This window comes from Curcuma longa, chromosome 8 (assembly GCF_044706935.1).
Source record: "Curcuma longa cultivar G26 ecotype Majalengka, Jawa Barat chromosome 8, ITB_CL_G26_1.1, whole genome shotgun sequence".
Lineage (NCBI taxonomy): Eukaryota > Viridiplantae > Streptophyta > Magnoliopsida > Zingiberales > Zingiberaceae > Curcuma > Curcuma longa.
Genome location: NC_133868.1, coordinates 7,975,221 through 8,001,855, shown reverse-complemented (window position 1 = coordinate 8,001,855; position 26,635 = coordinate 7,975,221). Strand labels below are relative to the sequence as shown.

Sequence of the window (26,635 nt, the reverse complement as noted above, 5' to 3'; positions counted from 1 at the left end):
AGTCTTAAACTTTTCCACAATCGCAAGAATTCTGGTTGGGTGTCTCGATCACAAAATATAATTAAAATAAAATCATAGTAATTTCTGTGGCCAAATCTATATTTATATTTTTATTCTTTTTTTAATAAAAAAAACCATGAATTTGCTAGCCAAATCTGGACGGTGACAGCCAATAATAAACTGCCATTTCAGAGGCATGCTTTCTGCTTCTCCTTTCTTCTCCACCAAATATATTCAATGATTCCTCTTTCCCTCTGCTTCTGGTGTGGTTAACCACGGCCTCACTTCAATCGCAAGCATTTCTCTTCTTCCTCCGCCTCTTCCTTGCTCATTGATTACTCCACCACCGATCTAAATCTAGCTCTTCCGATTCCAAGCAACCATTGCTGAGGCAGCAAGAGCGATCGAGGAGGAGAAAGAAGAGTAATAAGGAGAGATCAAGGTGAAGAAATGAAGTCATCTTTGCTCCCTAACCAGCCAAGCCGGCGCGGCAGTCACCGCCATATGGATTCTGGTTTCGGCGGAGAAGGCGGTGGCAGCGCTGCTTCCGCTGCCGAGAGCGTCCTTCGTTCCCCTGCGGCCGCGTTCTGGATCGTCCTCCATGGGGTCTGCTGTGTCATCAGTGTCTTCCTCGGTTTCCGCTTCTCCCGTGTCGTGTTCGTCCTCCTGTTTTCTCCTTCCTCCACAACGACAATTTCCTCTGTTTACACATCCGTCCCCGTCCTCCACGCTGTCGTGACAAACACCACGAGAACAACGACCCAGACGCAAGCTCTCGCGCTTGCCTCCTCTCCGCCTCCGCCTCCGCCTCCGCCGCCGGAGGCGGAGCAGAACGCGACGAAGAGCCGAGTCGTGGTAGGGCGGCACGGGATCCGTATCCGGCCGTGGATACACCCGGATGCCGAGGAGACCATGAGGGCGCACTGGATCATCGAGCGCGTGCAGCGGGAGCAGAGGCTGCAGCACGGTGTAGGTAGTCCACGGCCGCTCATCGTCGTCACGCCCACCTACGTCCGCACCTTCCAAACGCTCCACCTCACCGGCCTTCTCCACTCCCTTCTCCTCGTCCCCTTCCCCCTCACTTGGCTCGTCGTCGAGGCCGCTGGCAGCCCATCCAATGACACCGCCGCCTTCCTCGCCCGCTCCGGTCTCCACTTCCTCCACGTCCCCTTCCCCGATCCCATGCCTGAAGACTCACGCTACCGGCGCATCACGGAATCCCGCATGCGCCTCCACGCTCTCAGGTGAATTTACTCTCCCTCGTAATTATGAAAATCAGATCTAATCGGGAACTGGGTATAAAATTTGGATCTTTACTGCCTTTTCCATAAAACAGAGTGGTGAGAGACAGGAGAATGGACGGGATCGTGGTATTCGCCGACGACAGCAATGTGCACAGCATGGAGCTGTTCGACGAGGCGCAGAGAGTGAAATGGATGGGCGCTATCTCCATGGGAATCCTCACTCGCGCTACCGGGCTATCAGTTTCGACGGGCGAGGATCACAAGTCCCCTGTGCCAATCCAAGGCCCTGCTTGCAACTCCTCGGGCCACTTGGTCGGATGGCACACCTACGACCCCTTGCCCAACACCGGCGCTACCTTCATCGGAGCCGGCAAGACCGTGCTGCCGGCGAAGATGGAGTGGGCGGGGTTCATGCTAAACTCAATGTTGCTGTGGAGGGAAGCCAAGGAGAAGCCGGATTGGGTGAGGGACCTCGACGAGGTGGGGAAGAAGGGCGAGGATATCGACAGCCCGCTGTGTCTGTTGCAGGATGCCTCGTTCGTTGAGCCGCTGGGAAATTGCGGGAAGAAGGTTCTGCTGTGGTGGCTACGCGCCGAGGCCCGCTACGACAGCAACTTCCCGACGGGGTGGGCATCCTTAAGTTCTCTTGATAATTTTGAAGGTGTTTATCGTGGTTTCAGAATCTCAACTGACAAATTTGCTTCTCCTTCATATAGATGGACATTAGAGCCTGTTCTGGAAGCGACTGCTGCTGCAAAGCACAGTGCCCGGATCGATGCATCTCCTGAACTTCCATCTAAGCTGATTGCCGGCAACCAAGATTCAAGAAGCAATATGTCAACGTGGACGAGACACACCTCTGCAGATCAAAACTAGTGAGAAAAGAAAAAGTGTCCTAAAGATTTTGGTAAGTCAACATGATTAGTTAAGACAGCTCACTGCATCTTATTGTGCTCCATGACAATAGCTAACATGAGTTGTAGGATTTGCAGATACTACAAGCGGCTGCAGCGTTCCACATCTTTGCTTTTCTTCTCTGTATTAGTTGCTTAATAGAATAGGTGCTACAGCCACTGAAAAGCCTGAAGCGGGGAGTTTTCTTTTAAAAACATGTTTGTTTGAGTGTCAAATGGTCACTCATATTTCAATCAAAGCTGATGCTTATAATTTTGTAGTTATCATTTCAGGAATTGTCTATGGAATTCAGATCTATGGTGTGTAAAATAATAATAAATAATTCATATATTTTCAGTTTGGTAAAAGGGAATAAAGTTGGAATGGAATAATATAAATAATTGTTCGTTCGCTCCAACTGAATCGCAAGACGTAACTCGCCAACTTAATTCGTCTTTATTGCTCTAAATTTTTTGTCCGCACTAGGCACTCAATTTATTTAATTTAAACTTTAAAATTATAATTTGATTTGTAGTATTCGTATTATAGTTAATAGAGCCGGGATGCATTTAATTTATTTTTGGATGGTTTGTTGGCATGCAACTCATGTGCAAGACTTAGTATGATAAGTTTCTTGTTCCAAGAGGTTTAATGAAACTTCTCACAAGCAAGAGGAAGAGAACAAGGGTGCTGGTTCATTGTATTCAACTCATCTAAAGCATGGTTTCACAAAAATGAAAACAGAGATCAAGAAATATCATATACAGAGAGGAGGAAAATCTATTGCAGTATATTACACAAACAAGTTCATATAGAAAATGAATCAATTGAGATGCGCGTTAGGATTTGTGTTTCTAAAGAATAAGGAGAGTGCCCGTGGGTGTAGGTGTGAGAGCAGTACCATGGCGCTTACCATTTCATGGGTTCCTTAAAGCAGCAAGTCGTGAAGCCAACTGAGAGTAATCTGGCATGTTGGGATGCACTCGACCACCATTGAGAATCGATAGATCAGGCTGCATTGAAGTGGCCCGAACAGGCACCTTGGCTTCAGGTGTGCTTACTGGTTCCGGTGGTAGTGAAGTGGTTCTTTGCGATGGAGCAATTGTCCTTCTTGAGGTCGAGTAAGTTTCGCCAGTACCAGGGTACTCAACTCTATCTTGATCGACGCTACTGGTTGTACGAGCTGTGGTCCTTGTGCTTTCCCTGCTGGGTGTTTTAACTGTCCCCTTCCTTGAGTAGTGCCGCAGGAGCTTATCCATGGCTATTTCTTCCTCGTTGTCGGTAGCACCAGAAGGCCTACCGCCATGTCTTCTTCGTCCGTTTAATGGCCGGGGCAAGAGATTGCCATACTCTATTGCACATTCCATCTCATCATCAATTGGTACTCTTGACTCTCTAATTGTGATCTTTTCTTCAAAATACTTGTCATCTTTATCATTCTTCTGCCGGCCTTCATAGTCTCTTTGGCTGCCCAGAGCATTGTTTGTGGGCTTATTGTCATCGATGACACCCTTGTCATCGTCCACAATGGGCGGCTTCTGGATTTTCCTCTTCACAGACACTGGCCTGGGCTTCTCGACATAGGAAATTCCATTGCTCAAATGATCCGTATCCCTGCTACCGTCAAGCTTGTCATTAGCTGAAGCAAGTATGTTTTGAGCTGGTTGGTCTCTCTCAGACGAAGTATCACCCATAGTCGGAGCATTATTGATCTTTGGCCTGACATAAGGCGGAATCACATAACCATTGCTTTTTGTTGGTCTGATAGAATGTTTGTCTAACCTTTCTTGTGTTGGCAATCTATCATGCCCAGGGAGATTATCATGTTTTTCTTCCGCAAGGTGATCATTCTTGATACCATTCGAATTAGGGAATGGAGAAGCCATGCTGTTACCTTCCTTCTTGCGCACAAAGTATCCATCATCAGTTGTTTTAGCTTCTACAGAAGCCACATCAACTGGCTTTATGTTCCGGGATATCCCTGAACCAGCTTCTGCAGGAGCCACATTAACTGGTTTTGCATTCTGAGATTTTGCTGAACCAACTTCTGCAGCAGCTACACTAGCTAGTTTTGCATTTGAAGATTTCAACGAGATGACTTCTCGTTTGTCTAGACTGAAATCCAGCTCATTCTGCATAGTCCTTGTCGGTCGAAGACCATCTTTAGACCCGTCATCTTTACAGGTTTCATAATTGTTTCTCCTTGGTTTAATGTACGGCGGAACTGCATTGCTGCTCTGGCATGGTTCTGATCTCTCACTGTTCACATGATCACTGAATGTACCATTTTTGGTTGTTGAAACAACATGAATGTCTTTCGGCTCCACTTCGATTTGCTCTTTTCGTGCAACACTTGCAGGATTTGAACCATGTCTTTCCATGGATAGAACCTCTTCTTTGGTTCCAACCTGAACTGGTTCTTTTCTTGCAGCCTGAAAGCGTGAAGCTTCGTTGTTTCTAGTATCTGGAGCAGTAGTAGATCTTCTCAGTTTAGCCTGCAGAAATAGTTAGGGATTCTTAAACACAACTTCTTCGTGTGACATTGTTACCGGATAACGCAAAACAGATTACATAATAGGCATACAGAAATATCAGTAGGCTCAGAAAATCTTACAGGTACAGGTTTAGCATTGCTGCTTAATACGTGCTCGAGGCTTCTACAATCCCATCTCACAGATAACTCTTCAGTAATACTTTGCATTAGCTGCAACTTCATTTCTCGTGAAAATGACTTCTTTTGAATTTTGTCAACGAACTGGACAAAAAATTAACAAAGATTAGAGGAAGAAAGAAATTGACAAAAAAAGTTTACAATATGGTTAAGGATTAACACCTCAGCATTTATTATAGATAAGTCCAATGAACTCCCGTATCGGTCTGTAAACACATGCCTGAGATCACACAACTCAGGTAAATCTGAAAATCTAGCAGCAGCAAAAATTAGAGTTGCTATTGCTTGCATGGCTTCTTGAGGGCATTCCCTACAAAAAGAAACACAAAAACTGCATTTAGTAATCTAATTGACCAAAAAGGTAAGCAAGAACGGGTAGCCAATTATCAGAAATAAAAAAGACATGAAGATTAACAATCCTTTCTCGTCATTGCAAAATCAATGTCGGTGTATCACCAAAAGATGACCAAATTTCCAAATTAGTATTTCAATTCGGCTTGCGAGTACACTAAACCAGGCAATCAACTTCTTTTTTGTTCAAAAGAGAGCAAAACTCCTAACAAGTATGAATCTGACAAAGGGATGGGAAATCGAATGCAAATTCATCTAGTCGATATGTCGTTTAGAAGTAAGGGTTAGTATAATTCTGCAATAAAATACAGATACCAACCAATTCTCAGTACATAGTTTCAGTTTTCTACAAGAAAAAGAAAACTAGATTTCTTAGTAAGATCTCAAGGACCTTGGCTTAAATAGATGGAATAAGGGCAAAGTTTGTGTGGCTGAGGTAATAAGTTATTGTTTACGACTTTATGTACTATCAGAAGACATGAAGTATCGTATTGCATCTTTGGATAGTTATACAGCTAATGTATGAAAGCTCTATACCTCTGCTTCTGCAGATCTGGAAGATAGCTCAAAATGTACTCACAGCACTGATCTATTATGTCATAGCACGATGTGTGATTTATCTCAACCATGAGAGCATCAATCTGTGACAAGAAGTAAAAGAAGAAACAATATGAACAATTTGTTTCAGAACTCGCAAAAGGGTTAGAAAATGCAATGCAGCATAAATCGTTATAAATTGTCCATTGGAGCAATATCAGTAATTAAGATAGTGAAAAATCTCTTCAACATGAAACAAATTAGATGAACTACACCATAGACTCTTACAAAGATAGATCATTTCATCAATGATGTCAAATATTTGATGGTGACAGTTTTTTGTCGTCTATAAATCATGCTGGAAGTCATAGACATTCATAGAAAAGTGGTTAAACCAAGGCCAAATAAAGACTAACTGGTAGGAGGACCTAACTTGATGAACTAAACCTAAACCCATAAGGTCAAACTAAAACCTACCAATTTCCTATCAGCATATGAAAATTGAAAGATGACACCATCTCAATCATTGATGATAGATTTCATAAAAGAAAATTAATCAAGATATTTTAACAATATAATATGATAAGGAAACCTTCTTTCCAAAGCATTCCGACACATGGCATGTAACCCAAAATTTGCTCTAAGCAAAATTGATTTATTATGCCAATTAATCTTCCCTCTATGCTGATTTGCAACAAATAAACAAAATAATGCAGTCTTCCTATTGCACGCGAGGAGAAAACTGCTAAGAACAAAAGTAAATAGATAATATTTAAAAGAAAGCTAGAAGAAATAAATAAACCAAGCAAATTAAGAACAGAAATATCAGATAGAGAATGCTGAAAAGGAATTCTTTTTAACATCGAAACATGAAGGGCGAAGCCAAACAATCAAGAACAGAAACACAATATGCAGAAATGTTAAAAACAAGTTTTTGTTTTCCTCTCATTTTTGAACAGGAAATTGAACAAATGGCCTGGAAGCAAATCCTCGATTTGGAAATGCTTAGAAACCAGCCCTTTACTCACTCTCTTAATACTTAAACAAAAAACACAGATCTTTCAATGAAACCTACACCACATGAGCTCGAGGAAAAGGGGAACCTTAGAATTCATCCAATTTCTCTTTTTTTTTCCTCAAAAAAATTCATTATTATCAATTTCTTGAAAGCGAAAAGAAAAAAAAACTTACCCTTCCGTACGCGTTCTCTTCGCGGCCGGAGGCGATGAGGTCGGCGACGTCTTGCTTGAGCCACCGCACCGTGGCCTGCTTCTTACTTCGGATCGGCCCAATCCTCGCCCTTATGCTCTTCGTCGAGTGCTTGCTGCCGCCCAGTTCATCCATCGTGAATCACCACCACCAAGAACAAAAGCTCCAAACTTTACCAAGAAACAGAAATTCTTACCATTTGTTGAAGAATTTCCCACTTAGAATTCCACCCAGCATCGTTCTGCTCCCACTGCTACGCCCCCCTCCCCCTGCTCTCTTTGTTTCACAACTGCGGCGAACTGTGCAAGTAATCGATGGCAGGAAGAGCAGAGAAAAAGAACGAAGCAGATAACAACGAGAGGAAAAAAGGTTACTTGTGCACCCACAGAACAAGCAAAGATGGTAATGGGGTGGCGGTGAGCTGTGAGAGACGATAAGACAGAGGAGAAAGTAATGAAGAACACAAACAACAAGCTTCGCTGCATAATGCGATCAATGGAGTTGCCTCTTTAAGAAGCTTCCCTCAAAGCTGAAGCTTTTCAATATTTTTATTTTTATTTTTATTTTTATTTTATTTGCCAACTGGCACTCCACTAATAAAGCGGACACCACGCCCAAAGTAAAGCCGGAGGGTACTTATTTCTGCAAACCCCCAAACATTTTTAATATTTGCTTAAAAGTAAAATATTTATTTAAAAAAAATATCCTATTTATAATTATCAATCAACTCCACAATTAATCAAAATATATTTTTATGTTATAAACAACCAATCACGATCCAAATTTACGCTGCTCATATTTTTTTTAAAAAATATTTATCTAATATAAAAATACATATTTAAATAATCGTCAAATTTACTTATTTTTAATTAATTAGGATTGTGAGTTGGATCCAATCAAAGAGGCATAACATGGAATGCGAGAGCTAAAAACATTACTTTATAGTTAAGAAAGGAACCCAATCGTTGTATGAATTTTTGGGATTCATAATCATTAAAATAAAATTTTTATATATTTAGTATGCTAATAAAATTTTATTCATAAATAATTTATAATTTTTACTTATAAATATTAATGAATTAAATAAATATATATATATATATATATATATATTAAATATTAACAAAACTAAATACATATATATTTAAATTTATTCATTTAATTTAATAAATTATTTAAAATTATTTATTTATTTAATTTTATGTGTATTGAATGAATATAAATAAATTTATTTATGAATGTTGTATTACAACTTAGTTTTTTTTTTTTGTTGTTTCATGAAACATATTCTTAAATTGTTTTTTTCTTTGAAAAATATTTTCACAAGTATAATATTTTCGCCGGCAACAAGATGCCCTTAAAATACGTCTCTAAAACTTGCAATGGTAGTTATTAAAATTTAACACAATTTATTAGTTTAATTATTTGACTAAGTCATGTAAACAATCGTATAATTTAATATTATTTTAATTTAATATTTCATTATCATTATGGCTTTTATTGGATGCACGTCAAATGGAAACACTTGTGGCTATAGTGGACTTGGAATGGTCCCAGATAATATAATGCTAGTCAACGTATTCAATAGAATTAAATATATCATTCTATGTTTTAACTATTCCACTTTAGAATACTTTAAAATTTGGGATAGCAACGTTTGTAGATTCATGAACTCGACTGCTGTTTTTTTTTTTAACCTCTGCTAGCTGTTAGCGTAGTGAAATTGATACTCGAATGATATGTCCATAATAATAAATTCGATTGTTGAACAATTAAATGACTATTTGTTATAAAAAAATTAATAGTGTGATTAAGATTTGGTATATACGTATAATTGTTCAGTGCGCTAGTAAATGATTGAAGAGAATAACTATATAATGAGAATTCAATTTTCTTACGTAGGTATCAAATGTCTATAGTCCATAATTTTCGAATTACTCATGATACTAAATTTATTTGTTGATAGTCAATTTATGGGATTGAATCATTCATTTTTAGAATAGTCAGAACGTACATGGATTAACAATATTATTTGAGAATATATATATATAGGGAATTGATCACCTGGGCGCCTTATGCTGGGCGACGCTTGGGCGCCGCTGATCTGGCAGCCACGTGGCTGGGAAGGCAGCCGCTGGTACAGCGTCACGAAGAGCACCAGGTAGTGCGCCAGCCCCACGGCGAAGAAGAACACCGGCGGCTCCTCCATCCCCATCGACGCGCTGGCCAGCGCCCCAACGAAGTTCCCGACGATGGTCAGGTGGTTCGATGGGTTCGCCACCTTCGACAGGCGCCGCTGCCCGCCGGACATCCACTGCCCGTAGAGCTTCAGCTCGAGGCAGAGGATCGGCGCCATCAGCACGTACCACACGGCCACCGGGGGCCGGCCGGCCGTCAGCGAGTCTGGCGCGCCCAGCACCAGAAACAGCCTGGCGATCCACGGCGCGAAGAAGAAGTTGACGCGCACCGGGTGGTGGTACTCCCGTCGGACGGCCTCGAAGTAGAGCACCACCTTGGAGAGGTAGATGCAGGAGACGATCGTCGTCATGGCGAGGGAGGCGGACCAGAGGGCGAGGTTGACGACCGGACTCACGTGGAGGAAGCCGGCGGACGGGGAGTCGGCCAGCATCTTCCACAGGATGGCCTGGCTGCTCACGCCGAGGCAGATCCCGAACGAGGAGATGGGGAACCGGAGCAGGAACGGCCATTTCTCGTCCTCCGGCAGAATCGACACCTCCGACACCCTCAGCGTCTCCAGCTCCGGCCCCTCGAGCGCGTCGAAGTATCGATCCACGGCAAGCACAGCCTCACCGTATTCGCCGCTGCCGCCACCATCTGCGTGATCCGGATCTTGCGGCTTCCCTCTCAGGTTGGAGAGCTGCCTCTCCAGTCTCCCGGACCAGGTCTTGAACGGATCAAAGCGTTTGCCTCTGTGACTGCACTGGTCGGCGGCGCGCGCCGGCACGGGCTGCGAACGGAACGACTTCCCCCTGTTTCGACTCCTGCTCCGGCAGCTCGATCGCAGCAGGGGAGGCAGGCCCAAAGGAACATCGTGGGGGCGCTGGCCAGCGTGTCGATGGGGATGGAGGAGCCGCCGGTGTTCTTCTTCACCGTGGGGCTGGCGCACTACCTGGTGCTCTTCGTGACGCTGTACCAGCGGTTGCTTCCCAGCCACGTGGCTGCCTGATCAGCGGCGCCCAAGCGTCGCCCAGCATGAGGCGCCCAGGTGATCAATTCCCTATATATATATATATATATATATATATATATATATATATATATATATACAGTGAGGGCGCGTCCATCGCGCCCGGCCCGGCGGTGGCCGGACGGTCTGGTGAGGGCGTGCGACGTCAGTCCTTTCTTGGCCGGTCACTAGCCGCGATTTGATTGAAATCTGGCACACGCTATTACTGCTGATCGTATTTTGGCCAAATTGTGCTAGATTCATATCACAATCAGATCGGCAATCTGACGAGTGACGCGTCGATCGCGCTGGCGAGCCACACGTCGATCTGCCTGAGTTGGTGGCCGGTGGTGGCCGAACGGCGCGGTGAGGGTGGCGGCATAGGCAATGGATGGGGCCGCGTTCACGGGCTTTATTATTTATTTAATGCCATCTGACAGCCCCTGTTGCACTGCACTTCCATGTGTTCGGTAATTTAATAATTTTAGTTTTTTTATGTTAAATTAAAAGGGCATTTTAGTTCTTAAAAATATTTAAAAGCATTTTATTTTCGTTTTTAATTAAAGGAACACTTTTTATAATAATTACTTTGATAAAATAAATTTAATAAAAAATAAATCTCTTGGAAATATATAATTTATTTAAAAATCGCTTAAGCTAAATAAATCTTAGTTTTAGAAAATAAACAGTAATCAAATCTATGAAGACATATAACATTTTATATTTATTAAAAACAATTTTATAAAGTATTCGACCATAAAATTAATCATGTTTATAAAACTTTATTTTTTAAACAAAATATATTTAATATAAAATTAATTACAACCATAAAATAAAAAGAAATAAATCTAAATTTATAGGAAAATATATAGTACTTTCCCATGCATGAAATTGAAGATACCTCGTGAATTCATTTTTTGTTCTTACAGGAACAGTCGCCGGCCGGCCGGCCGGAGCATAATATACAGTTAGTACTTAGCAGCAGTGTTCCCGTCAAGAACGGCTTCTGGATGCGCGACCTTTCCTCAGCACCACTCTGGAGTGAAGATGGGAAGAAGACAGCGAGGGTAGCCGACGACCTGCAAGCACAGACACCGTGAGGAGGAAGGTCGGTGTGACCGGCGCGACCACTCCGATGCCTAAATTAGATGTCTGGAGGAGAAAGTGATGAAAGGAAAATGACGAAGAAACAGAGAGCATACCTGGCCCCTGGGAGGGGGCTCGCCTTATATATTGAGGAAGAGATCCGTGCTACGGACGAGGTAAAGGGGAGCTTACTGCGAGAGTACACTTCGTACCTGTAGGGAGTGGTGTCTTAATGATGTCCGTATGCCTACGGACAGGGACGTACGTTAGGCGGCGGATCGCCATATCCAGTGAGGGGGGGTGTCAGATATCTGACTATCGTACAAGAAGGGGAGTGGTCAATGGAGTACGGGGGCAGCTTGTACCGGAATCGGCTCGGGTGATTCGGAGACGCCGACCAATGGTCTGCGGAGGGGTCGACTTGACGGGGCTATCCATCGAGCTGGTGAGGGGTCGATCCGATAAGGTCCTCCGAATCTTGTAGTGTCGAATCGGATTCCGGACTCGGATCAGGCCTATCCGAGGGGTTACCCGCAGGTTCAGATTCGGGCAATGAGCCCCCGGCGTCTCCGGTTTGCGGATTGCTGACTCGGTTCGGGCCTCCTTCGTGATCAACTCCGCCTCCATATGTTACGATCGTAACAAGCAGAAACAAAAATAAACAGAAAAGAAAGAAAAGGAAAAGAAAAAAGAAATCAAATTAAGAAGGCAAATTAAAGAATGGAGGAGTAGTACAGCAAAAGTTAACACAGGCTGATATATACAGTCGAACCCAAGAAAACAACCGAAGCCCCACAAGCCACACTTGAGTGATCAACAAAAATTAAACAAGCAAGGAGAGAATTATATTTCCAAGTAATTCTCAACTTAATTTGTGGTGCTCAGTTTGGACGAAACAGATATTGTTAATAACCAGTGCATGCCGTCTTTTCTCTCTTTGTTTCTCATCTCATTTTTTCCTCACCTAATCATTGAATTGCCCCGGAAGAAAGCACCAAGTCGAAGCTTTCTTCTGACTTCAGTTTTTAATTATTGAAGGAAGGATCATCAATTTTTATTAATTAATTATGTGGAGGCAATGCAATGCATGTCCTAGTGACAGCATGCAGTTTATGTAATTACTTCTCGTGCACTGTTTGTGTAATATAATGCAAGACGAGTGCTAAGAATTCAGAAAATGATTATAACATATATAACATACTTACATCCAGTAATTATTGACATTATTCAGAAAATGAATGGAGTAGAGAGTGAGGCCTTACCCTTACATATATGCTCAATCTGATATATAGAGTCATGACCATACTTACATCCAGTAAATTTAAATGATCAGCTCTTAATTGGCTTTCAAGTGCTAAGAATTCGTCTATTGCATGCATACCTGATCCATTATTCTGGAACTTAAGCCGTAAGAATAGTAAATTGAATTGATCTTTCACCGGAAGGCCTTCTCTAGCTTGTATCAGATGGCACAGGCGACAATATCTAATTATATAAATTTTCTTTTCTTTTTTTTTTTTTTTTTTCTATTGTGGCTTAAAATCTCTGCTGTTTCTTGAAAAATTTACTTCCCTCTTTTGTCCTCGACCTTGTTATTATAATTCCACAAGCAATTTCATGGGTGTGCAGTTGGGTCCTCTCTCCATGCATGAGTACAAACCAAGTTACTTTTTACTTTCTTTCTTTCTTTTCCTTTCCTTTCCTTGTTAAATTTATCCCGTGGAATGTTGTAGGTATATAAGTCTAGTAAGTGTGTGTTGGCCAGAGAAGGATACCGGAGGAGCTTCTTCATGGGTCATCACTGCTGCACCAAGCAGAAGGTCAAGAGAGGCCTCTGGTCTCCTGAGGAAGATGAGAAGCTCATAGACCATATCATCAAGCATGGCCACAACTGCTGGAGCACTGTCCCTAAAGAAGCAGGTCTCTTAATTTTCTCTCCCTTGTTAAAATCTCTGCTTTTTGATCTGATCTCTGATTGTAAATAGATGTTGGAATTAATGTTTGCAGGGTTACAGAGATGCGGAAAGAGTTGCAGACTGAGGTGGATCAACTACTTGAGGCCTGACCTGAAAAGAGGCTCCTTCTCAGCAGAAGAAGAGAGAACCATAATTGATGTCCATAGAATTCTAGGCAACAGGTAAGTCGATACTTATTCAAAGAAATAACAAATTAACTTTTATTTATGGGAAATTAATTATGGATCAGCAATATCAACACAGATGGGCTCAGATCGCAAAGCATCTCCCTGGAAGAACAGACAATGAAGTGAAGAACTTTTGGAACTCCTGCATCAAGAAGAAGCTGATAGCACAGGGCCTGGATCCAAAGACACACAACTTGTTGACTTCTTCTCGATCTATTAACACCATGAACAATATTTCAGATGAGATTTCTCAGTTAGGCTATGCGCAATCCGCTCATCCTGCACCTTTCACCATTAGTCCTCCTATCAAAGGCTTCGACAAGATGAAGCAGTACACCAACTCTTTGGATCACTGCAGCTTCAACTCATCACTCCCTAATGTGGAGGCGATTTTGCCACCATTAATTAACTCTGGTACTCTTCCCTTGCATGATCAGACTGCAGCAGCTGGTGCAATTTCTGTGCCCGACTTCCAGTACCAGCAAGAGAACATGATCGGTGATCATCAACTCCTGATGCGGTTCAAAGATCAGGTGATCAACAATTCACAAGCTCCGATCGACTTTACCGCCAACGGCGGCTCTTCTTCTTCTTCCCTGGATTACACAAGCATGTCCTCCTCTTCCTTTGGGCATCAACCAGCTTCAGGTTTCAGCTGCTTGGGTGACAACGCTTGGGATGGCGGTGCAATGGAAGCACTAAATTTAAAGCAGGGTCAGGTAGAACACCATGAGCAATTAGGCCAAGGTCATCAATTATTAATGGATGCACCGTATGCCACAACCCTTGACTTTGACATGCTAGAGTGTGCATTTTTGGCTGCTGGAGCTGAGTTTTGCAATGGGACTGCATCAATGGAGAACCTGCAATGGCACTCTTAATTAATCAATCAGGTGTAATTTAATTAATCTCATTTCCTAATTTCCGTCTTCTTAAATTTTGCTGCAAAGCAGCAGCAATGTCGAACTGCAAGAGGAAGATGATCTGATGAGAATTAAGGTGCATGCATGTAACCTTGTTTTCCACCCCTGAATTCTATCTTCTGACATCATTGACACCCAATTCCATGCAATAATTTTGGTGCAATTCGATTACAAATTACTTCCTGTTTTATTTTCAGAATGCTGTTTCAGTTGGAGAATGCCTTTAATTTGTTTGAGAAAAAAGTTTGCTTCTGTTGGAGTTTGTCAGGGCAATTGTCTTGGCATGAATATAATGCCAAGCATGCAGAACTAAATTTCATGCTTTCCTCATGCACGAAGCTTGAACCTTGTGTATGGTTCATCTTTAAAAACTTAAAAAGTGCACAAGGAAAAGTCTTACCAAAGTTGAACTTGTAACACTAGGGCAACCTTTTCTTTTAGTATTACACACTACAGACTTGTGCACATGCACTTTTTGTTTTTGTTTTTGTTTAGGTTAATAGTTTTTTAATTTGTTGGATATGTGTTTGTTTGGATAACCACTCACCTACAAAATTGTAATTTTGGCCTTGAAAAAAATATAGAAACTAAAATAAAATTTATAGTATTAAATTATTTTGAATATCTAAAAAATGCATGATAAAGAAATTTTTTTTTGGACTTTTCTCGATCAAATTAAAAAAAATTGATTCATTTTCAAGATCCATAAGTGAATATTATTTATTTGATTTATTCGTACCAGACGACTTCGAATTTTTTAAAATTATTGACTTGGGCGATTCCTTCCTCACCAAGTTTTTGATCGAATTGGGTGCTGGGAAAGCCGAAGACGAAGAAGAGGAAGAGAATGGCGCTTGCGACGATAGCCCGTGTCCTGCGTCTCATGGACTCATCGGAAGCCTCTATCCCTCCATCGAGGACCCAGCCGGCGTTCCTCTCGGATCTGAGCAAACACATGGCGGCGCTGAAGCAGAACCTGACGCGCATCCAGGTCGCCATCCGCGGCGCGGAGGAGCGTCAGGCGAGCGAACCTTCGGCCAAGCTTTGGCTTGCTGAGATCACTTCCTTGGCCTGCGACGCCGAGGACGTCCTATTGGACTTGGACGATCTGCTCCTCCGCCCCCAGATGGGCTCCGCCCTCAACCACTCCGACAGCGGACTCCTTCCCAATTCTTTTTCCGCCCTGGCCTCTATTAGCCAGAGGATAAAGAAACTGGGGGAGAGATTAGTGGAGCTGCATGGGAAAAGTGAAGCCCTTCACTTGGGAGAGAAATGCGGTGCGGAGGGTTCTGCTGATGTCCGAGTCTGGCGGCCGAGCGGTAGCCTCATGGACGGGGAATCCGCTATATTTGGCAGGGAAAAGGACAAAGGAAAGATTTTGGAACTCCTGCGGCCATCGGAGGATGAAGGCTCCATTCCCAACAAGCTATTGGTACTCCCCATCGTTGGAATGGGGGGCTTGGGGAAGACGACGCTTGCCCAGCAGGTATACGCTGATGACCAAATTAAGTATTTTTTTGACCTGAGGATATGGATCCATGTGTCCCAAGACTTCAACTTGATCAAGCTGACCAAGGCAATGGTGGAAAGTGTCACCGGGAATCCCTGTTTCCTCTCGGAGTTGCATTCTCTCCAGTCGGAATTGGGGAAGATACTGGAAGGGAAGCGCTTCTTTCTGGTGTTGGATGATGTGTGGGACGAGAGTAGTAGCCATTGGGAGAGCCTGCAAATGCCGTTGCTTTCTGCAAACTTGGACAGTAAAGTTCTATTGACTACTAGGAGTCATGGTGTCGCGAGGTCAATTGGCACAATGCCCTCCTTCAATTTGGAGCCTCTCAAAGATCATGACGCTTGGTTATTGTTTTCTGAACATGCATTCCATGGCCCAGCACCAGGCGAACGCCTAGTCAAAATTGGCAAGAAGATCGTCAAGGTGTGCAATGGTTTACCTCTTACATTGAAAGCCCTTGGATTGCATCTATGCAATGAAGAACGTGAAGATAAATGGTCTGCGATCTCGGAGAGTAATATCTGGCATCTCAGTGGCTCTCAACAAACCATCTTGCCAATCCTCATGCTGAGTTACCTACAATTACCTGCACCAGTTAAGCAATGCTTTGCATACTGCTCATTGTTTGGCAAAGGACATCTCTTTTTGAGGCACAAAATTGTCCAACTTTGGATTGCACAAGGTTTTGTCGAGACAGATGAAGAAAGGAAGGCCGAGGATGTTGGCAATGAATACTTTTACGTTCTTCTCTCACGGTCATTCTTCCAGCAGTGTGCAGGCAATCGGTATTTCATCATGCATGATCTTATCTATGATCTTGCAGAGTATGTTTCTGGTGCTGAGCGCTTTAAGATAGATGTTCTTCAGGATGAAGATTGCAGTAGGCTGGAAGTAGAAAGGACATACAAGTTTCCTGAAGGTGTTCGTCATGCTTCATTAACTTTTCATTCTACTTCCATTGAAACAGACTTACAGCCCCTTTTAGAAGCTAAGTCCTTGAGGACCTTGATGGTGAACTGTACTTCATGGTCTCCAATGCCTCATCCTCATGCTAACGTCCTGAACGATTTGTTTGTCAAACTGAAATATCTACGTGTTTTGTTGTTGGATTATACTTTTGCCCCTGGGCTTCCTGATTCTATCAGCAACCTAAAATATCTCCACTACCTTAGAATTGGACGCTTGAGTCAAGGCTTCCCTGAATCAGTCTGTTCTCTCAGGAACCTCCAGACGTTAGAGTGGTACAGTGACAAAAGCATTGAGCTACCCCGGGGTATATCAAACTTGGTTAACCTAAGGCATCTTCGTAGTGAAACTTTTCAAGCATCATTCCCAGAGGGAATTGGAAGGTTAACCAAACTACAAGAATTGCCAGAATTTCACACGTCCAAGGAGCGTGGCTGTGCACGGATTGCAGAACTGAAGGACCTAGTGAATCTCCAAGGAGAACTTAAGCTGTTGAATTTGGAGAATGTTATTGATGTCGAAGATGCAAGGGCAGCCAATTTGAAAGGCAAGCCAGGTCTTACTGAGCTGGAGCTGCAATGGGGTGAGCGTAATATATCTCCCAAAAATGCTCCTTTGGTCCTCCAGTATCTCCAGCCTCACACTAATATCCAGGAACTAAGGATTGGTAACTATGAGCATGGTCAATTATCAGAGTGGATCTGTCATCCTTCTTACTCTAAATTAGTCACCATTAGAATTCAATATTGTTTTCTTTCGACTGTTCCAGCATTTGGGCAATTGTTATCCCTTGAGCATCTATCTTTGGTAAGTATTGAAGGCTTGGAATATATTGGCCCTGTATTTTTTCATGGGGGATTTCCATCACTTAAGAAGCTTCGACTAAGTTCGATTTACAAAATGGTGGAATGGTTTGGTGCTGAACATGGTTATTTCCCTCATCTAAATGAACTTACAGTTATTTCTTGTCCGTCTTTGAGGCGCCTTCCATTAGACAACTTTACTTCTCTGAAAGGACTTCACATCTCAGACTGTTCCAACCTGCAAACGTTGTATTCTGAGAATTCCCCTCTTATGGGTATCCAACAACATTGTTCCCTTAAGAATCTCGAGGTCGTTCAATGCCCCAAGCTCAAATTCTTGCCGGAGTACCAAGTACCAGAAAGCCTTCAATTGCTTGATGTCACCAAGTCTACCTTACTGATAAACTGGTACCACAGAATTGCTGGCAAGTTGACCCATGTCAAAAATCTACGAGGTACATTTACATACCATATTCTCACTTCAACCTCATTTTATAGCTTTTGAACTGCTTGTGGTTCTATTTTGATTCATGCTTTTCTTCAGCCTAATTTGTTTGATCCACATGCATGGTGTCAAATGCAGCATGAACAATCGGCTTTTGCCACAGTTAGTGTAGTTTAGAAAGCTAAAATTTAACTGCCGCTGCTTCAATATCTTCTATGTTTACTATATCAGCAACTGGTTCTTTGCATATATTTGGTTCTCTTTGCTTAATTCTCCTCTAGAATTAACAAAAAGAGTTAGCATCTGCAATTCAAGAAAAGTCTCTGAAATGTTCTGATCCTCTGTTTCTTGTCTCTAGGAGTTGATTTAAAAGAAGTGAAGCTCAATGATATCTTTAGTGTCGAAGAGGCAAGAAATGCTTGCTTGACTAAACAACGCATATACATGTTGCATTTGGAGTGGGAAACATCTTCTCTCAGACCACCCATAGACGATACAAATGGCGAGGCTGATGAAGTGCTCGAGTGCCTTCAACCTAATGCTAGCCTGAACAAGCTAGTTATAAGAGGTTATAGAGGAATGAAATTAGCTGAATGGCTTTGCAGTCCTCTATACTCTAATCTAATAAGCATAAAGCTAGACTTGTGCCCCAACTGCAAATTTCTTCCTGCTCTAGGTCAATTGCCATATCTCATGGAACTCCATTTAGAGAGACTGAATAGCATAACATCCATCGACATTTCATTTTATGGAAACGGTTCACAGAAGGGTTTTCAGTCTCTAAGAAGGCTCCAATTGATGAGCATGGCAGGTTTGGAGGAATGGAAGGGAGCATCAGATGGTGGATTTCCTAACCTAAGACAGTTTATCGTACAAGATTGTATGAAGCTGAAGGGCTTGCCATGTCTTTCACCCTCTGTCCAGGAAATAAAAGTTGAAGATTGTCCTGCATTGACCTTGGACCTGCCTTCCTCACTTGCTGCACTTCTTAGCTTGCATGCCTCTAATGTTGCAGCGATGAATGAACTGCGCAATCTCTCTTACCTGTCAGTGCTGGCTGTAGAAAATTGCTCCGGTTGCAGACTCATTGATCTTCCGTCCTTGCGAGCTTTGATGATAAATGGATGGAGTGAGAGGGTGCTGCTTGATTCACTACCAGGCCTAACTCTTCTCACAACTTTGAAGATTTCCTGCCTTGAAAACTTGAAAGCCCTTCCACTGCACAATTTTAGGATACTCGAAGAACTTGTTGTTTTGGATTGTCCGAAGCTTGTTTCTGTTGACTGTTTCTCGACTTCAACATATGAGCCCTACTATGTTGAAGGTCTACAGTCTCTTTCATCCCTGAAGTGTATGGTCCTTAGTAGTTGCCCGGAGCTCCATTTCTCTGCAAGTGAACAGTTGCCGCCTTTGCTTCAATCTTTAACAATCTCGAGATGCCCCACACTAAGAATATGGTATGAAAGATATTCTAGCAAATTCAGAACAAGCATCGTTCAATTTGCTGATTAGCACTCCCAGATCAAGGAAACTACAGTACTGGATAGCTTTTATTACTGATTGATCATATGAACTTTCTCTCTCGAGTATCCATTCAGTTGCTGTATCTGCCACTGAGCTGTGAAGGAAAGGGATAAGCTTGAATTATAGAGCATAATAATCTTGTATTCATTTCAGTTTCATGACCTTTGCACAATCTTTGGAAAGAAAACAAAACATTAATCACACATAAATTAGCTAAATTAAAATTCATCAAATAGAAACTCATTAATATTTATTAAGCATTGTGGGCTGCCAAAAAGGCGTTGAACTCCTCCCTGGCCTTCCTCAACCTTGGCGTGATGCACGGCGCCGCCGGCGAGGACGGGCACGACGATACCGGCCCCGTGGACGTAGAGAACCGCACGTGCCGGTTCAACTGCAGCGACGACTTCCTCGCTGACCCAGCTTTCCTCAACGACCCCCTCTTCACTAGCTCCTTCTCGAACACGAACGCCGTCCGCACCGGCGAGTCAGTCTCGTCGCCGCCGCTCCGGATGAGCTCCATGGGCAGGTCGAAGTACGAGTTCCGCCCGTCGCTTCCGTCGCTCCCCAGAAGCGCCGAAGACGACCAGGAGCCGCACGAGAACTTCTCGAGCGACGCGGCCTTCGACGCCGTGCTCATCCTGCTCGACGGCGGAGCAGCCCCACCGGCCGTCTCCTGAACTGAGCTTTCTAACGATCTCTCTTTCTCGAATTGCAGCATCGGTTCTTCAATTTTTGTTCGCACTATTTCTTCTTCGCGTTGTTGTCGTTGTGGAGATTGAGATCGATCGTCTAGATGATGGCCAAAGGCGCTTGGTTTGCGATCCAACACTACAGGTTTCTTCTTGTGAGCGAGGCTGGGCAGGAACAAGCACCCACACTTGAACTTATCGTCGTTGCCGCCGCCGTGATTGCTTGACGGAGGGAGAGGAATTGCCGGTTTTGGTTGCTTGAAGCTGTTGCCGTCATGGTTGGCTTCGTTGGCGAAGCGACGAGAGCCAGCGACGTCGCCGAACGATTGCTTCTTCTGATCAATAACCTGTAAATCGAACAGAGTACATCTATAATTTCGATATCGAAACAAACAAAAATTAAGAAGATTCTACGATTCCAAATATATATATACTTTTGGTGAAGAAATGCTGGGTCTCCTAGAGGCTATGTCGATGAACTCCGCCGACGTCGTCGACATCCTTCCCTCGCCGCAGGACTTGCTCCGGCGGAGCGACGCGTTGCTTTCCCACGCGAACCGGGAGCGGTAATAATCGCGCTGCTGCTGCTCCGGCTTATTGGGGCTCCTAACGGGCGAGGAGTAGGCGGAACCCGGGAGGCTACAGCTCACAAACTTGGGCCTATGGAGCACCGGCGGAGGTCTAGCTGGGCCGCCGGCGGACTGCAAATTGTTGGCTTGCCTCAGCGACACAGGATCCACCGATATCTGCTTCTCCTTCTCCTGAGTATCGGATTCCTCTTCGCTGTAGTCGGAGAGGTATCCGATGGCTAATTGTTCTCCGGAGCCTGCCATTGCGTCGTGCTTGGGCGAGCAGGGAAGAATCAATCATTAGATGGCGTTGAGCGGAGATTCGCTTGACATCTATTTAAAGATCCATGCAGGCGTTGACTTTTATAGGGTGGTGTTGACTATTGATAATTGGAAGCACGACACGAGGAAGTGTAACGCATGTTTGATTCGGATCTATTTAAAGAATTATGTGTTTGTTGCTTTTTATTTGTATTATTAAAAAAATCAGAAATGATTCGCTGCAGGAAAAATTAGCAGGAAAAAGTAGCATGACTTACGTGGCATTCCACGTATCTCATGTCACGCGGAGTTTTTTTCAGAGTTTTTTTTTTTTGCTGCGGCGCGCTCCTTTTTCCCTCTTCCCCGAAACCCTTTTCCCTCTTCCCCACCGTATCCTCCCCGAAACCCTTTTCCCTCTTCCCCGCCGCATCCCCGCGGAGGATCCCATCTTCCTTTCGCGTTGAAGGAGGAAACCTTCGAAACTCTTTTCCCTCTTCCCCGAAACTTTTTTCTCCGCCGCAGGAAAAGTCCGCATCCCACCTTCCTTTCGGAGGAAACCTTCGAAATCCTTTTCGAGCAGCAACGTGACCGCCGTTGCATTTCTGTCGTCGTCGCTATCAGCCTCCGGCGGACGCCTTTCCATTGTGAGCAATCAGAGAACAACCTTCGCTGGCCTCCATCTTGCATCTCCTTTCCTTCCTTTGCCTCACAACACCGCCTCCACCACGCGCCTCCTTTCCTTCCCTCTTCGCAACAACAATCTAGTAGATTTCGGTAGTATGACAAACTCTTTTGTGATAGGATTATATATCAGGACACATTCATGATCAGCTGATGCAAAACAGAGGAATCCATTGCAGGCCCCGACTAAATTCCAAGTTATTGATGGAATTATCACTGACGTGGAGTTGATAGCTAGCTAGCGAGACTCATCGGGCTTATGCTTATGACATTCTCCCTCAGCATTCGGCGCGACAGAAAAACGCATGCGTGCTTTCCTTAAAGAACAGGTAAGGTCACTTACTGCTTACCTGTTCGACTTCAGAACTTTGCTGCAAATCAGATGCGGCGGCGGCTGTCGCAGAGGAGGAAGAAGGAAGATGCGGCAGCGGCGGTCGCAGAGGAGGAAAGAAGATGCGACGGCAGCGATTACAGAGGAGAGGAAGATGTGGCGGCGACGGTCACAGAGGAGGAGGAAGAACGTGGGTGGCAGTGGACGAGAGGAGGAGGAAGAAGGAAAAGGCGCGGAGGGAAAAATTTCGATGGATTTACGATTTTTTCTCTTTGCAGCGGCAGAAAAAACTTTACCACGTGGCATGGCATACGTGGACTGCCACGTATGTCATGTTACGTTTTCCTGCTAATTTTTCATGCTCTCTATCAGCGCTCTAAAAAAATTAGGTATGCAAAAAATGGCGACAATCATGCCAATAAAAATATAAAAAAAAATTTAAATTCATGCAAAAATAATCTCTATTTTTGCAAAATATTTAACTCAATAAAAAATAATTACAGCTATAAAAGTAAAAAAATATTAAATCTAAATTCCTAGAAAAAATAAGCGTTCAATTAGTAAATAAAATTTTGATTTTATAAAAGAATAATCACGTCACAAAGGTTATAAAGTATTTAATAAAACTAAAAAAAGAAAATATTTACAGAATATTTTTGCATTTCATGACCAACAAATCATTGATGCACGAATTGAGCAAGGGAAACAACTTTGACCTAAAAGATATAATTAATCAATATTCACTCTCAAGTACAGAAATACAATTAAAATTTGGCTACACCACCATCTTTGCCAAAAGAATTGCTTGAACAATAAAAAACAAAAATGCCCTGACACGATGGCCAAATCGGTTCAATAAAACACCAAGAAATATAAAAATTTAATAAAATGGCAGAAGAAGGATTATGTAAGACAATGGCTCGAAAACTTGTTATATTGTTTGGTTTGGTTGACTTTTCAGTCAATTAATTTCCATGTTGTATTAGATTCATTACTAATATTATTGCCTAATGATTTCCTTTTTAAGAAAGAAATCTAAACGCTAATTTAGCCAAATTAGTAGGTATCGCCACGACGGAGATGAAGATACGGTAAAGCGAGAAGAATGGCGATCTTATCCTCAATATTTTTCGAATTGAATGACTGAATCTGTTGCCTTCCGGATCAGGAATCATTCGCCGTGATCTCCTCCTTCACCGTCCCTTACCCTCACATTCCGGATCCCGTCGCCTTAAAAATCCCATCTTTTCCCTCCCGCGCCGGGAGAAGATAGATTGAAGGAGACAATAGTCATTCATGGCTTCGATTCCTTGCAGTTTCTACTGCCAAGTCCCCTCCTCCGTCACCTGCCGTCCTCCTGCTTCTTCCGACGAGAATTTGAGCTCTCCGTTCGACGTCCTGCGCCGGCGCCTCTGCTGCTTCGGCGCCAAGGTCACGCCGGACGAGGGATCCAGTGCCTTTTTCTGGCTCCGCCTCGGGAATCGCGTCGTCACCGACGGCCCAAAGACGCGGGATGATTTTGATCGGGACGATGTCCAGCAGGTAAACTCCTAACCCTATTTCAGTTGTTTACTTTCCGCTATAGGTCAAATTTGAGATTTTTAGGCGTTTATCATGATTCGGAATTGGAAATCTCAATTGGATTGATAAAGACGTTTTTTTTTTTTTACCTTTGCAGTACTTCAACAGCATGAGAATGGCTGATGCGGAGGGATCCTATGAGAAAATACAAGCACTGCTAAACCTAGGCATTCAGCCTGTGGATATCTTGCTGATGCTAGCTGCCTCTGAAGGTGACAAGCCTAAGATTGAGGAGCTGATGAGAGCAGGTGCCAGGTACGATGTGAGAGATGCAGATGGAAGGACAGCTTTGGATAGGGCAGCCACCAACGGCGAGATCAAAGAGCTAATCTTAGGTTTTTCTGTTTAAAATGTTTGAGCAAGGATTTGACTGACTGATCATGCTGTTCTTTGACTAGAATATGCTGTTATTTTTTCTCTTTTACTGTATTGTTGTATGTAATAAATCTCTAGTTTTGGAAACAGTAACTGTTGCATATTTTGGTTTGCATGACAAATAAAGAGAGCTGAGGTTGCTCTTTTGCTATAGTGGAAGCTTCATCCTTCACAAAGGGGGAATGAAATATCTAGTTAATTTTGAAGCTAAGTTCCAACAGGTCTTGTGATCAATGACTTGTATATCTAGTCAATTTATTTAGATAATGCATATGAAAGTACGCTTCTATTCTTGTGATATGACTGAAATTTCTAAGATATGACTGAAAAGTGAACGTCTAAGATGCTGATTTATGTAGATTCAATTTGCTTGGAGACTATCTCACTTGTTGAAGAATATCACATTTCAGATAGATATGTTATTTTATATTCCACAGCCTACACATGAGGAAGAATTTAATATCATTAAATCAGACTCGAAACATGATTCAAGCTATGTTTAATTTTTGAAAAAAAGTAGTTTAAAAATGTCTTTCAAGGACCTCTTTAGCCAGCAAAAGCAAGAAATGAGAAGCATTTGATGAGTCATCTAAAACCATATATTATTATAACAATACACAATCAAATACTTCGAAATGTCATATAAATGTATCAGAACATCACCATGAAAACTACATTAAATTGAGTTTACAAACAAATTAACGTAGCAATTCAGCATCCATCTTCCTTTTGGTCGGCCTCATCTCAAAGCCAGCGAAAACAAGGCCTTTCTTCCAATGGAGTTCTTCAATGTCAAGAAACTTTATCTCAATATCTCCTTCATCGCCTTGATCGTTATAAATCTCGCCTAGCACCATTTCCAACCATCCATCCTCTCTCAATTGTATTTGTTTTTCTACTTCATCCTCATCATCCTCTTCATCATCTGGTATCAAAGAGACACGTTGTTCTTGTGAATGAGCTCCTAATTTGATGGAGGCCTTTTGGGAATTGGAATCAAGACCATATGAATCGGGATTTAACTTATAGATCATGTATGCTGTATACATTGTCTTTTGGGAGAGCAATCGACTGTCTATGCTGCTGGTGATCTCAAGCCAGCAAACAGATACAAGCTCTGCCTGCTTACTGAACCTGAATAAACTTGTTGTGAATCAAAACATCATATCGAACAATCAACTATATATATAGTAGTAAGATGGAAAGGAATAAACACAAAGCTTCAAGTATCAAGATGTAGCAACCACACCATCCGTCCACAAGGTGGTGAGCAGGGCAAACGGGCATAAAGTGAGTGTTGAAAATTCATATTTATTGTTGAACAATTGAAAAGAAGAAACTCATGAAAACCTTTATAATTCTCATAATGGAAGTAATGATAATGATTCGGTGGGTATGTCAGGTATATATGCACCATGTCAATTTTTCATCAAGTAAACTAATGCTATTAATGGTTACAGGGTGAAATAAGAATAGTTTGAAAAGAAAAGGAGATCTTTAAACGATTTTAAAATTATGAGAGCATTTTGAAAAGAGATGGTAAAAGAGTGACAATGTTTTACCTTAAATAGAAGGTAAAAAAACTTTATAAAAAAAACTAGGATTTACCTGGAGCGGGGAAGAGAACTCCATCTCCAATATTGAGGATGAGTGATCCAGGTTATATGCATGGTTTCCGGAGATAGCATGTACATCTTGTTTCCTGTTGACTTTTCCAATTGGAAGCTCTATTCATTGAACAACAAGTCAACTACAGCGTTACTTGTCCAGTCACATTCAGAACTCAGTGCCGTGATATATTATGTACTTGACATGAATCTACCTACCAGTTTGCCGTCGTCGACGAGGAGGGGTTGGCAGAGGCGGAAATAGAGCTCCTTCTTGGAGGAGTAGTCCACCGGATGAGCGGCCCGCGATAGTATCTCAGCGACGTCCGAAGGCAGGAAGGATTCCCACAAGAGATCAGTTTGGGCCGCAGCGAGGAAAGACTTGGAGACCAGCGACAACCTGCAGATGTCACAAGGCGAAGTGAAGGAGAGCATGTAGCTGACGCACTCCTCCGGTAGCTTGGACAAGCCGCAAGTGGATGGCCCTCTTTTCTCTGTTGCCATTGCTTGATTCAACTGAACAACTGATCGATCGACGATGACCACTTCTTTCCTTTGGTCGTAAGAGGGGGAGGGGAGATGACCAGTTCCTCTAAGACTCAGCAGAAGTCATGGTATTAAGCTTGAAGATTTGTTGGGCGTGGTTTCCTGGAAATTCTTGCTAGTCAAATATAAATATATACTTAAATCAACCGCAGAGTTGAAGTATTCTGCACAATTAATCAGATTGGAATGGTGAGCTTTGGTTCCGCCGTGGACAAACTTGAACCAGTCTTCGCTCTTAGTCTCTTACTGCTTCAGCCAGAGTAAGTCAGCGGTCATGGTGCTGGGATGTCTGCCAGCCCAACTTCACGAGGCCTTCCTTCATGCTGTGAATTTTGCTCCCTATTTGAATCCATTCCGCACTGTAAATTAAACATATTATTGATAGTTTTGCAAAACTAATAATTGGCTGCAATCACTATGAGAATGCTGGCTGAAGAAAATGAATTTTTATAATTATCTGCACATATTCATGAATGATCTTAGCATTTTCTTTGGACCA

General features: G+C 42.8%; 7 protein-coding genes and 1 pseudogene across 8 annotated transcripts; 4 read left to right on the top strand and 4 right to left on the bottom strand.

Annotated features, from left to right (window-relative positions):
• Positions 1 to 233: 233 nt before the first annotated feature.
• LOC141834145 (putative beta-1,4-xylosyltransferase IRX14) lies at positions 234 to 2,450 on the top strand. Of its 2 annotated transcripts, none has more exons than XM_074721597.1 (4): positions 234 to 1,244; positions 1,337 to 1,870; positions 1,961 to 2,151; positions 2,237 to 2,450. In XM_074721597.1, the coding sequence occupies exons 1-3, from the start codon at positions 451 to 453 to the stop codon at positions 2,118 to 2,120; spliced, it is 1,488 nt and encodes a 495-aa protein (XP_074577698.1). In that variant the 5' UTR covers positions 234 to 450; the 3' UTR covers positions 2,121 to 2,151; positions 2,237 to 2,450. The 2 variants fall into 2 exon arrangements, with proteins under 2 accessions (XP_074577698.1, XP_074577699.1); XM_074721598.1 differs by having other exon boundaries at positions 2,228 to 2,450.
• A 362-nt stretch (positions 2,451 to 2,812) lies between these two features.
• LOC141833469 (uncharacterized) lies at positions 2,813 to 7,432 on the bottom strand. The gene is made up of 7 exons (XM_074720923.1): positions 7,281 to 7,432; positions 7,103 to 7,205; positions 6,889 to 7,021; positions 5,698 to 5,801; positions 4,972 to 5,119; positions 4,753 to 4,893; positions 2,813 to 4,633 (listed from the first exon to the last, which is right to left on the bottom strand). Exons 2-7 carry the CDS (start codon positions 7,141 to 7,143, stop codon positions 3,056 to 3,058), a joined length of 2,145 nt encoding a protein of 714 aa, XP_074577024.1. The 5' UTR covers positions 7,144 to 7,205; positions 7,281 to 7,432; the 3' UTR covers positions 2,813 to 3,055.
• Positions 7,433 to 7,477: 45 nt separating this feature from the next.
• On the bottom strand, positions 7,478 to 9,950 carry LOC141833974 (S-type anion channel SLAH2-like; annotated as a pseudogene).
• A 3,019-nt stretch (positions 9,951 to 12,969) lies between these two features.
• On the top strand, positions 12,970 to 14,307 carry LOC141833754 (transcription factor MYB61-like). Its single transcript, XM_074721250.1, has 3 exons — positions 12,970 to 13,099; positions 13,187 to 13,316; positions 13,399 to 14,307. The coding sequence occupies exons 1-3, from the start codon at positions 12,970 to 12,972 to the stop codon at positions 14,201 to 14,203; spliced, it is 1,065 nt and encodes a 354-aa protein (XP_074577351.1). The 3' UTR covers positions 14,204 to 14,307.
• A 785-nt stretch (positions 14,308 to 15,092) lies between these two features.
• Positions 15,093 to 19,655, top strand: LOC141833789 (putative disease resistance RPP13-like protein 1). Its single transcript, XM_074721285.1, has 2 exons — positions 15,093 to 17,979; positions 18,328 to 19,655. Exons 1-2 carry the CDS (start codon positions 15,093 to 15,095, stop codon positions 19,479 to 19,481), a joined length of 4,041 nt encoding a protein of 1,346 aa, XP_074577386.1. The 3' UTR covers positions 19,482 to 19,655.
• Positions 19,656 to 19,746: 91 nt separating this feature from the next.
• LOC141832934 (uncharacterized) lies at positions 19,747 to 21,018 on the bottom strand. The gene is made up of 2 exons (XM_074720298.1): positions 20,620 to 21,018; positions 19,747 to 20,532 (listed from the first exon to the last, which is right to left on the bottom strand). Exons 1-2 carry the CDS (start codon positions 21,016 to 21,018, stop codon positions 19,747 to 19,749), a joined length of 1,185 nt encoding a protein of 394 aa, XP_074576399.1.
• A 2,090-nt stretch (positions 21,019 to 23,108) lies between these two features.
• On the top strand, positions 23,109 to 23,966 carry LOC141834218 (protein LHCP TRANSLOCATION DEFECT-like). Its single transcript, XM_074721666.1, has 2 exons — positions 23,109 to 23,569; positions 23,706 to 23,966. Exons 1-2 carry the CDS (start codon positions 23,324 to 23,326, stop codon positions 23,955 to 23,957), a joined length of 498 nt encoding a protein of 165 aa, XP_074577767.1. The 5' UTR covers positions 23,109 to 23,323; the 3' UTR covers positions 23,958 to 23,966.
• A 642-nt stretch (positions 23,967 to 24,608) lies between these two features.
• On the bottom strand, positions 24,609 to 26,109 carry LOC141834162 (putative F-box protein PP2-B12). Its single transcript, XM_074721616.1, has 3 exons — positions 25,810 to 26,109; positions 25,592 to 25,710; positions 24,609 to 25,117 (listed from the first exon to the last, which is right to left on the bottom strand). The coding sequence occupies exons 1-3, from the start codon at positions 26,092 to 26,094 to the stop codon at positions 24,682 to 24,684; spliced, it is 840 nt and encodes a 279-aa protein (XP_074577717.1). The 5' UTR covers positions 26,095 to 26,109; the 3' UTR covers positions 24,609 to 24,681.
• Positions 26,110 to 26,635: the final 526 nt, after the last annotated feature.

Excerpts from the sequence above, each read along its gene's own strand:
- LOC141834162 (XM_074721616.1), bottom strand. The coding sequence starts at position 26,094 with ATGGCAACAGAGAAAAGAGGGCCATCCACTTGCGGCTTGTCCAAGCTA. Across the intron at positions 25,711-25,809 it reads TCGTCGACGACGGCAAACTG|AGCTTCCAATTGGAAAAGTC; the intron begins GTAGGTAGATTC and ends TTCAATGAATAG. Across the intron at positions 25,118-25,591 it reads AGTTCTCTTCCCCGCTCCAG|GTTCAGTAAGCAGGCAGAGC; the intron begins GTAAATCCTAGT and ends AAGTTTATTCAG.
- LOC141834145 (XM_074721597.1), top strand. The coding sequence starts at position 451 with ATGAAGTCATCTTTGCTCCCTAACCAGCCAAGCCGGCGCGGCAGTCAC. Across the intron at positions 1,245-1,336 it reads ATGCGCCTCCACGCTCTCAG|AGTGGTGAGAGACAGGAGAA; the intron begins GTGAATTTACTC and ends TCCATAAAACAG. Across the intron at positions 1,871-1,960 it reads GACAGCAACTTCCCGACGGG|ATGGACATTAGAGCCTGTTC; the intron begins GTGGGCATCCTT and ends TCCTTCATATAG.
- LOC141834218 (XM_074721666.1), top strand. The coding sequence starts at position 23,324 with ATGGCTTCGATTCCTTGCAGTTTCTACTGCCAAGTCCCCTCCTCCGTC. Across the intron at positions 23,570-23,705 it reads ATCGGGACGATGTCCAGCAG|TACTTCAACAGCATGAGAAT; the intron begins GTAAACTCCTAA and ends TTACCTTTGCAG.
- LOC141832934 (XM_074720298.1), bottom strand. The coding sequence starts at position 21,018 with ATGGCAGGCTCCGGAGAACAATTAGCCATCGGATACCTCTCCGACTAC. Across the intron at positions 20,533-20,619 it reads CCAGCATTTCTTCACCAAAA|GTTATTGATCAGAAGAAGCA; the intron begins GTATATATATAT and ends TTCGATTTACAG.
- LOC141833469 (XM_074720923.1), bottom strand. The coding sequence starts at position 7,143 with ATGCTGGGTGGAATTCTAAGTGGGAAATTCTTCAACAAATG. Across the intron at positions 5,120-5,697 it reads CCAGATCTGCAGAAGCAGAG|GGAATGCCCTCAAGAAGCCA; the intron begins GTATAGAGCTTT and ends TTCTTTTTGTAG. Across the intron at positions 4,894-4,971 it reads TATCTATAATAAATGCTGAG|TTCGTTGACAAAATTCAAAA; the intron begins GTGTTAATCCTT and ends TTTTTTGTCCAG.
- LOC141833789 (XM_074721285.1), top strand. The coding sequence starts at position 15,093 with ATGGCGCTTGCGACGATAGCCCGTGTCCTGCGTCTCATGGACTCATCG. Across the intron at positions 17,980-18,327 it reads CCATGTCAAAAATCTACGAG|GAGTTGATTTAAAAGAAGTG; the intron begins GTACATTTACAT and ends TCTTGTCTCTAG.
- LOC141833754 (XM_074721250.1), top strand. The coding sequence starts at position 12,970 with ATGGGTCATCACTGCTGCACCAAGCAGAAGGTCAAGAGAGGCCTCTGG. Across the intron at positions 13,100-13,186 it reads CACTGTCCCTAAAGAAGCAG|GGTTACAGAGATGCGGAAAG; the intron begins GTCTCTTAATTT and ends TAATGTTTGCAG. Across the intron at positions 13,317-13,398 it reads CATAGAATTCTAGGCAACAG|ATGGGCTCAGATCGCAAAGC; the intron begins GTAAGTCGATAC and ends ATATCAACACAG.